This window comes from Salvelinus fontinalis, chromosome 13 (genome assembly GCF_029448725.1).
Source record: "Salvelinus fontinalis isolate EN_2023a chromosome 13, ASM2944872v1, whole genome shotgun sequence".
Taxonomy (NCBI): Eukaryota; Metazoa; Chordata; class Actinopteri; order Salmoniformes; family Salmonidae; genus Salvelinus; species Salvelinus fontinalis.
The window spans coordinates 6343109-6352656 of NC_074677.1; the positions used below are offsets into that span (position 1 = coordinate 6343109).

Sequence of the window (9548 nt, forward strand, 5' to 3'; positions counted from 1 at the left end):
TTGAATATTTTATTAGTTCTTATTGTTGTTGAATTGTCCAGAAGGAACCTGCAGGTCAGCATTTTGTTGTACGGTGTATACCATGTGTTTCCTGTACATACGACTAATACAATTTGAAACTGCTGGTGTGGGTGTGTGTATATGCACGTATGACAAAAAAAGCTTTGTTTATATATCTGAAATGCTGTAGTCTGGCTTTTGATGTGTGGGGATCCTTTCTACCTGTGCCAGTTTGTCTGCTCCAATACTTAAAGAAGCAGTGTGTCTGTTTTAACCATAATTGTCTGTCAAAGTGAGACTACCGTATATCCTCAATTTGTGAAATATTCTGTCACAACTAACCAGGCTCAATTTCTACTCTGTATAGAGCCTGGAAAAACTGTGCTACAAAGTGGGACTTCAGAAGCCTGCTACAGCTGTATTAGATGGGACTTCAGAAGCCTGCTACAGCTGTATTAGATGGGACTTCAGAAGCCTGCTACAGCTGTATTAGATGGGACTTCAGAAGCCTGCTACAGCTGTATTAGATGTGACTTCAGAAGCCTGCTACAGCTGTATTAGATGGGACTTCAGAAGCCTGCTACAGCTCTATTAGATGGGACTTCAGAAGCCTGCTACAGCTGTATTAGATGGGACTTCAGAAGCCTGCTACAGCTGTATTAGATGGGACTTCAGAAGCCTGCTACAGCTGTATTAGATGGGACTTCAGAAGCCTGCTACAGCTGTATTAGATGGGACTTCAGAAGCCTGCTACAGCTGTATTAGATGGGACTTCAGAAGCCTGCTACAGCTGTATTAGATGGGACTTCAGAAGCCTGCTACAGCTGTATTAGATGGGACTTCAGAAGCCTGCTACAGCTGTATTAGATGGGACTTCAGAAGCCTGCTACAGCTGTATTAGATGGGACTTTGAAACATTTTGAAAATCTACACTCAACCATGTTTTTTTTGGAGGCGCCCAATTGATTCTAAGTTCGGGCGTACAACGCATACTTTCCGACTTCCTGAATTCACTTCCTTGTTCAATCACTTGCTCTGATCACACGTTGACATCTAGAGGGGAGGTTCTAAGGGTTCTAGATGCTGACGGACTGAGATATCGGCCAATTAAAAGTGCCATAGACTTCCTTTCAAGTCCCGTTCTGAAAACCAGATCTCTCGGCAGAGAGCCGGTGGGCGAGATCAGATCAAAATGTACATTCATATTTCAATGTTTTGTGACAGTCATTCATTACATATGTCAATCATAAATTGTTTTACTGACTTAGAAATGGGTGTTATAGATCTGTTATGTATCGTTGAAAGCAAGTTTAAGAAGCTGTAGATCTGTTCTATGTTTGCTATTTCTATGCTTCACTTAAGTTTAGTTTTTGTGTTTTATTACTTTCGGTTTTGTAAACATCAAACAGCTGAAAATACAAATTTGTTGATGATGGAAAAGATATTTCACAGCGGTTAAGCTGGTACGATGATTTTGTCGCATAAACTGAAATTCAGCAAACTATTAGAATTTTAGCAACCAGGAAATGGCGGAGCGATTCCTGCATAGTGCATCTTTATGCGTTTATTTCTAGCATACAGTGGCAGAAAACGATAGAGGTTGTGTGTGTGTGTGTGTGTGTGTGTGTGTGTGTGTGTGTGTGTGTGTGTGTGTGTGTGTGTGTGTGTGTGTGTGTGTGTGTGTGTGTGTGTGTGTGTGTGTGTGTGTGTGTGTGTGTGTGTGTGTGTGTGTGTGTGCGTGCGCGCTCACAGTATGCCATCGCTCTGCCTTCATCCAGCCAGCCTCCCTTCATAGCAGTGTGTGTGTGTGTGTGTGTGTGTGTGTGTGTGTGTGTGTGTGTGTGTGTGTGTGTGTGTGTGTGTGTGTGTGTGCGCGCGCGCTCACAGTATGCAATCGCTCTGCCTTCATCCAGCCAGCCTCCCTTCATAGCTGTGTGTGTGTGTGTGTGTGTGTGTGTGTGTGTGTGTGTGTGTGTGTGTGTGTGTGTGTGTGTGTGTGTGTGCGCGCTCACAGTATGCCATCGCTCTGCCTTCATCCAGCCAGCCTCCCTTCATAGCAGTGTGTGTGTGTGTCTCCTCTTCAATCAATAGGCAACCAACATCATTCCAGCGTCATCTCCATGGCAACCAGCTCGAGCTGTAGTCGTGATTGGCCACCTCCCAGAGGCTTTGATGTGATAGGAGGACAGAATCCCTTTCTTCCCACCCCCTCCTCTCACAAACACACACACACACACACACATAGTTTGTCTTCTTTCTTCACCTAAATGTTGTTATATGGGAATCGGGGATTAGGCAGTTCATTGAGTCTCGTTGTCTGAGCAGTGATTTAGCATCAGCATCAACGAGGCAGGCAGGCAGGCACAGCTGGAGACCAGATGCATGTCAGAGGAGAGAGAGGGAGAGAGACTGTCTCGTCTGGTCTTGTGTACCGTATAGCGGCAGTGCTTCTTCTGTACTGTGTTTGTCCCAGAGAGAGGCAGAGTCAAGCTCCTCGTCATAGCAACGGATGGACGGACTACTGATTACTAGCCTTTCACTGTTACCGTTTGTGGATAAGCGACAATGACAGATCCATCCCTCTGTGGAGGACGGAGGAGTGGGGAGGCAGGAAGACGATGCAGTCTCACTCAGTCAGCCAATAGCAAAGTAGGACTCTGGAATCTGCACACTTCAGTGTTCTGATCAGATCACGGACTGATCAGATCAATGCATGATCCCCGCTGGATCATTTCAACGGAAAAGGGGCTTCATTTGTTTGGAATCTGTGCATGGAAGTACCATAATAAGTGTATGTCGTGAATACAAAATATCCCACAGGAAGTCAACTTTTTTTTTTTTTGTGGAAGACGTCAGCGCGGGCATGTTTTTCAGCCCCTCTAAAAGTTGTCATTTTAAAAGAGCTTTTATCTTGAGCTGGTTTTTTGTCTTGGTTAATGACGCTCCCTTGTTGTCATTAATATTTTATTAAAGGAACAAAACAGGGCAGTACCAGCTCGTGCTATTTCTGTCACTGTTAAAAACGACATCTGAGGGGTCAGAATTAGCGACAGTAAAAAACTGTATTCTGTAACTGATCAGCCTGGTAATTACATCTTAACCTCAGCCCAGCTTACTGATCCTATCGCTTTGGTGTCGGATACTGAACCTCAGCCCAGACCAAATTACTACCCATACCCCCCCACTCTCCCTGAAGAGAGAGAGAGAGAGCGAGAGAGAGAGGGGGGGGCGAGGGAGGCTGTGGAAAATAAGGGCAGAGAAAGAAGAAGTGGGTGTCAGGGTGACATTTATAAATTTTTCTCCGTTGAAGTCGACTCAGCGGCGACGGATCCGTGGTAATTACGACCCCCTCCATCACAGACTGATGTATGACCTGTGCACCAGGCCCGAGCAGCCACCGGAACCCGAACCGGAGCAGCCACCGGAACCCGAAGCGGAGCAGCCTGTGTCTACAGCGGATACAGACATGGAAGGGAGATGCCGTGGAGAGGCTGAGACCCCAGGACAGCAGAACCTAATACAGCAGGACAGGGATACTAAGACAGAGGAGCATGGTAATAATACTACAACTACCAATGGGGACTCAATGGACAAGGCAAATCTAGACACTACCTCTACCACTGTTACTGCCCCTGTGACACCCAAGAGGCACAGCTCACTTTACAAGGACCTCAACGACTGCGAGGTGGGAGGGTTTCGCAAGGTAAGTCCTGGAATAAAGTGTGTTATGGACCTGTAGGACACCCTAGAGCACTGAGATACCACTGCAAAGTGCTGGCTGTTACATGCCTGGATGGTCTGTCATTTAGATTGAACTGCAAGTCTGATTGCTAGTCTGACGCAGGTTGCCTGCCGTTTTTAAAAATGAGCCAGTTGTCTCGGGGGCTCTGTGCATAGGACATTACAAAAGTATACTGGCAGTTAAGCCTATATGTTTGGGTTGTCAATGGACGTCCCGTCTGATCCTGCTTGAGTTCCAGTCTGACAGCCAGTATGATGCAGGTTGGCTGTAGTTTTGTCCTGCTGTTTCATGTGGGTCAGTGCTATCGTAGGCAGCTCTGTTTAGCTCGTCTGTCAATGAATGAACTGACACTTCTGCTGGTACTGGTGTGGTTTGATGTGGGCCAGTATTGGTGTGGTTTGATGTGGCCCAGTATTGGTGTGGTTTGATGTGGGCCAGTACTGGTATTGGTGTGGTTTGATGTGGGCCAGTACTGGTGTGGTTTGATGTGGGCCAGTATTGGTGTGGTTTGATGTGGGCCAGTACTGGTGCTGGTGTGGTTTGATGTGGGCCAGTACTGGTGTGGTTTGATGTGGGCCAGTACTGGTGCTGGTGTGGTTTGATGTGGGCCAGTACTGGTGCTGGTGTGGTTTGATGTGGCCCAGTACTGGTGTGGTTTGATGTGGCCCAGTACTGGTGTGGTTTGATGTGGGCCAGTACTGGTGTGGTTTGATGTGGGCCGGTACTGGCGTGTTTTGATGTGCCCCAGTACTGGTGCTGGTGTGGTTTGATGTGGCCCAGTACTGGTGCTGGTGTGGTTTGATGTGGGCCAGTACTGGTATGGTTTAATGTGGGTCAGTACTGGGTCAGTGCTGGGCCAATGCTGCAGCATAGCAGGCCACCCCGTGATGTGAACACTGTTTCTATAGCAGTTACTATATTTAGCATGAGTGTTGACCTCAACCCACATTTCACACCACTGCAGAGCCTAAAGTGGGACAACACAGGATCCACTTAATGGACTTTCATTGAAAATCAATATGGGAAGTTGGGAACCTACAGGATTCCTCATGTAATTGGTCTCTACTCGCTGTACCTTCACCGTGTTTACTAGTAGGGTGAGGGACTTAATGGTGATAAAGTGAGTTGAGTTACCTAGTAGGATAAACAAGAGCTGAGGGATATTTATATTATTCACACACACACACACACACACACACACACACACACACACACACACACTCAGTGTTTGTACTATTTGTTATCAATGATTGATTCTGTACGTTTTGGCGTCCCTTAATATCTGGTGTGTTATACTAGTAACTTTTCAGATAAGGAGCTAATTTGTATTGGATTTGAGGGTTGGCAGCAGCTGCTAAAACACATTTAGAGGAAATTGTTATCAGGACATATCCGTTTTTTTCTCCCCCCATATAGGAATGAATTCCTGATAGTGTTTTTATTGAACTAATCGCACGAGAAGGAAATGACATATATTTTTACACGTGGAGAGATTTATTTGGGTAGCTTACAGCAAAACAACACTTCCTGATTACAACAGCCTCAGTCACCACCACAGGGATTGAACTTGGGGGATGCTTTAGTGGGTACCACGAACCAGACAGACAGTGACGGATGTATAACCCTGACCTGAGAGAGAGGGATGGAGCCACGGAGATGGAGAGATGGAAGGACAAAAAAGGAAAGGAGGGTTGGATGGAGGCAGAGAGGGAATGAAGGAGGGATGGAGGCGGGGAAGGAGAGCTGGATAGAGGCTCGGAGATAGGGAATGAGGGATAGAGGAAGGGATAGCGAGGGAATGAGGGATAGAGGGAATGAGGGATAGAGAGGGAGAGAATGAGGGATAGAGGAAGAGATAGCGAGGGAATGAGGGATAGAGGAAGAAAGGGAGGGAATGAGGAAGAGATAGGGAATGAGGGATAGAGGAATCATTAGCGACAGAATGAGGGAATGAGGAAGAGATAGCGTGGGAATGAGGGATAGAAAGAATGAGGGATAGAGGAAGAGAGAGAATGAATGAGGGATAGAGGAAGAGATAGGGAATGAGGGATAGAGGAAGAAATAGGGAATGAGGGATAGAGGAACCGATAGCGACGGAATGAGGGAATGAGGAAGAGATAGCGAGGGATAGAGGAAGAGATAGGGAATGAGGGATAGAGGAAGAGATAGGAAGGAAGGGATTGAAGGATAGAGGAAGAGATAGGGAATGAGGGATAAAGGAAGAGATAGGGAATGAGGGATAAAGGAAGAGATAGGATATGAGGGATAAAGGAAGAGATAGGGAATGAGGGATAAAGGAAGAGATAGGGAATGAGGAAGAGATAGGATATGAGGGATAAGGGAAGAGATAGGGAATGAGGGATAGAGGAAAAGATAGGGAGGGAATGAAGAGTAGAGGTAGAGTGAGGGATTGAGTAATTTGTGAGCCTTGGGAGTCCCCTGAGAGGAATAGGAGACTAGCTGTGTGCAGTACGACATGCCCCTGCCCTATGACCCCACTATGACCACTCTCCCCTCCCTCCCAAATATCTCTTGAGCTGAACCATAGGCAAGGAGCACTTATTGTTTCCGTAGGGGGATGTGTCACCCAGGGTTAGAACGAAACACTGCCTAGCTGTTGCCAACCAGCCTAATGCAAACAGACTGCTCAGGTTTTTAGGGATGCGTATTTAAAAGCCCATTGGACTGTTGGGGTCGGGAGTATTTTTGAAGCAAATTATTTTATTGAGAAACAGTGGTCTCTGCTCTCTTTCGTTTTCTCTGGTTACGGCGGTGCTGACCTCTGCTGGTGCCTATCGTTCTCTGGTTACGGCGGTGCTAGACTCTGCTGGTGCCTATCCTTCTCTGGTTACGGCGGTGCTGGCCTCTGCTAGGGCCTATCCTTCTCTGGTTACGGCGGTGCTGACCTCTGCTGGTGCCTATCCTTCTCTGGTTACGGCGGTGCTGACCTCTGCTAGTGCCTATCCTTCTCTGTATACAGCGGGGCTGGCCTCTGCTGGTGCCTATCGTTCTCTGGTTACGGCGGTGCTGACCTCTGCTGGTGCCTATCCTTCTCTGGTTACGGCGGTGCTAGACTCTACTGGTGCCTATCGTTCTCTGGTTACGGCGGTGCTGACCTCTGCTAGTGCCTATCCTTCTCTGGTTACGGCGGCGCTGACCTCTGCTGGTGCCTATCCTTCTCTGGTTACGGCGGTGCTGACCTCTGCTGGTGCCTATCCTTCTCTGGTTACGGCGGTGCTGACCTCTGCTGGTGCCTATCCTTCTCTGGTTACAGCGGTGCTGACCTCTGCTGGTGCCTATCGTTCTCTGGTTATGGCGGTGCTGACCTCTGCTGGTGCCTATCGTTCTCTGGTTATGGCGGTGCTGACCTCTGCTGGTGCCTATCCTTCTCAATGGGAGGGTCTCTGCCTTTAAGATGGGGGGGTGGGCCCTGCGTATTGTTCAGCTGGGAGGGTCTCTGTCTTTAAGATGGGGGGGTGGGCCCTGCGTATTGTTCAGCTGGGAGGGTCTCTGTCTTTAAGATGGGGGGGTGGGCCCTGAGTATTGTTCAGTTGGGAGGGTCTCTGTCTTTAAGATGGGGGGGGGGGGTGGGCCCTGCGTATTGTTCAGCTGGGAGGGTCTCTGTCTTTAAGATGGGGGGGTGGGCCCTGCGTATTGTTCAGCTGGGAGGGTCTCTGTCTTTAAGATGGGGGGGTGGGCCCTGCGTATTGTTAGCTGGGAGGGTCTCTGTCTTTAAGATGACAATTTATTCTCTAGTTCCATGCGGTGCAGAGCGGGCAGCCGTGTGTGTGTGTGTGTGTGTGTGTGTGTGTGTGTGTGTGTGTGTGTGTGTGTGTGTGTGTGTGTGTGTGTGTGTGTGTGTGTGTGTGTGTGTGTGTGTGTGTGTTTTCCTCATCACCATTTCCAGCCGTGTGTGTGTGTGTTTTCCTCATCACCATTTCCAGCCGTGTGTGTGTGTGTGTGTGTGTGTGTGTGTGTTCCCACAGCATGGTGTGTTAATGAATAGCCCAGCGTGGGGCTCAGTGGTCCAGCGGTTAGACATTAGTCTGGTCTGTGTAGACTGATTGAACACAGCAGCCACTCAATGGACCTTTACCTGATCCCAGATGAAACAGGAGATTAATGGGAGGGGAAGACATTAAAGAAGGAGGAGGGGGGTTTAATAGAGGGGGGGTGAAAAGGGACATTAATGGGGGGGGTGGAAAGGTACATTAATGGGGGGGTTAATAGAGGGGGGTGAAAAGGGACATTAATGGGGTGGGGTGGGGGGTGGAAAGGGACATTAATGGAGGGGGCGGGGGTGGAAATGGACATTAATGGGGGGGTTAATAGAAGGGGGGTGAAAAGGGATATTAATGGGGGGGTTAATAGAGGGGGGTGAAAAGGGACATTCATGGAGGAGGAGGAGGGGGGGGTTTAATAGAGGGGGGGTTAATAGAGGGGGGGAGAAAAGGGATATTAATGGAGGAGGGGGGGGTTTAATAGAGGGGGGTGAAAAGGGATATTAATGGAGGAGGGGAGGTTTAATAGAGGGGGGGGTGAAAAGGGATATTCATGGAGGGGGGGGGTTTAATAGAGGGGGGTGAAAAGGGACATTAATGGAGGAGGGGGGTTTAATAGAGGGGGGGTGAAAAGGGATATTAATGGAGGAGGGGGGTTTAATAGAGGGGGGTTTAATAGAGGGGGGGTGAAAGGGGACATTAATGGAGGAGGGGGGTTTAATAGAGGGGGGGGGGGTGAAAAGGGACATTAATGGAGGAGGGGGGTTTAATGGAGGGGGGTTTAATAGAGGGGGGTGAAAAGGGATATTAATGGAGGGGGGGTTAATAGAGGGGGGGTAAAAAGGGATATTAATGGAGGAGGGGGGGTTAATAGAGGGGGGGTGAAAAGGGATATTAATGGAGGAGGGGGGGTTTAATAGAGGGGGGGTGAAAAGGGATATTAATGGAGGAGGGGGGGGTTTAATAGAGGGGGGTGAAAAGGGATATTAATGGAGGAGGGGGGTTTAATAGAGGGGGGGTGAAAAAGGGATATTCATGGAGGGGGGGGTGAAAAGGGATATTAATGGAGGAGGGGGGGTTTAATAGAGGGGGGGGGGGGTGAAAAGGGATATTAATGGAAGAGGGGGGGTTTAATAGAAGGGGTGGTGAAAAGGGATATTAATGGAGGAGGGGGGGGTTAATAGAGGGGGGTGAAAAGGGATATTAATGGAGGAGGGGGGTTTAATAGAGGGGGAGTGAAAAAGGGATATTCATGGAGGGGGGGGGGTGAAAAGGGATATTAATGGAGGAGGGGGTGGAAAGGGACATTAATGGGGTGAGGGAGGGGTGGAAAGAGACATTAATGGGGTGGGGGAGGGGTGGAAAGGGAAATTAATGGGGTGGGGGAGGGGTGGAAAGGGACAACATAGCCCCCAACCCCAAACTTCCCATAATAGCAGCTTATTATACAGGAGGCGTGAGGGAGTAGGAAGGAGTCTATTGTGATGAGGAGAAGGAGTCTAGTGTGTGAGGTGATGTTGATGAGGAGGAGGAAGGAGTCTATTGTGTGAGGTGATGTTGATGAGGAGGAGGAAGGAGTCTATTGTGTGAGGTGATGTTGATGAGGAGAAGGGAGTAGTCTATTGTGTGAGGTGATGTTGATGAGGAGGAGGAAGGAGTCTATTGTGTGAGGTGATGTTGATGAGGAAGAGGAAGGAGTCTATTGTGTGAGGTGATGTTGATGAGGAGGAGGAAGGAGTCTATTGTGTGAGGTGATGTTGATGAGGAGAAGGGAGGAGTCTATTGTGTGAGGTGATGTTGATGAG

The 9548-nt window shown here is 48.5% G+C and overlaps 1 protein-coding gene across 5 annotated transcripts in view; it reads left to right on the plus strand.

Annotated features, from left to right (window-relative positions):
* Window positions 1-2220: 2220 nt before the first annotated feature.
* The window catches only part of LOC129867991 (peripheral-type benzodiazepine receptor-associated protein 1), a 193517-nt gene continuing 186189 nt past the window's right edge, over window positions 2221-9548 (plus strand). For all 5 annotated transcript variants that reach the window (XM_055941528.1, XM_055941530.1, XM_055941531.1 and 2 more), the window contains exon 1: window positions 2221-3703. In XM_055941528.1, the coding sequence (XP_055797503.1) occupies window positions 3365-3703 (339 nt within the window). In that variant the 5' untranslated portion in view covers window positions 2221-3364. The remainder of the gene's footprint in view (window positions 3704-9548) is intronic.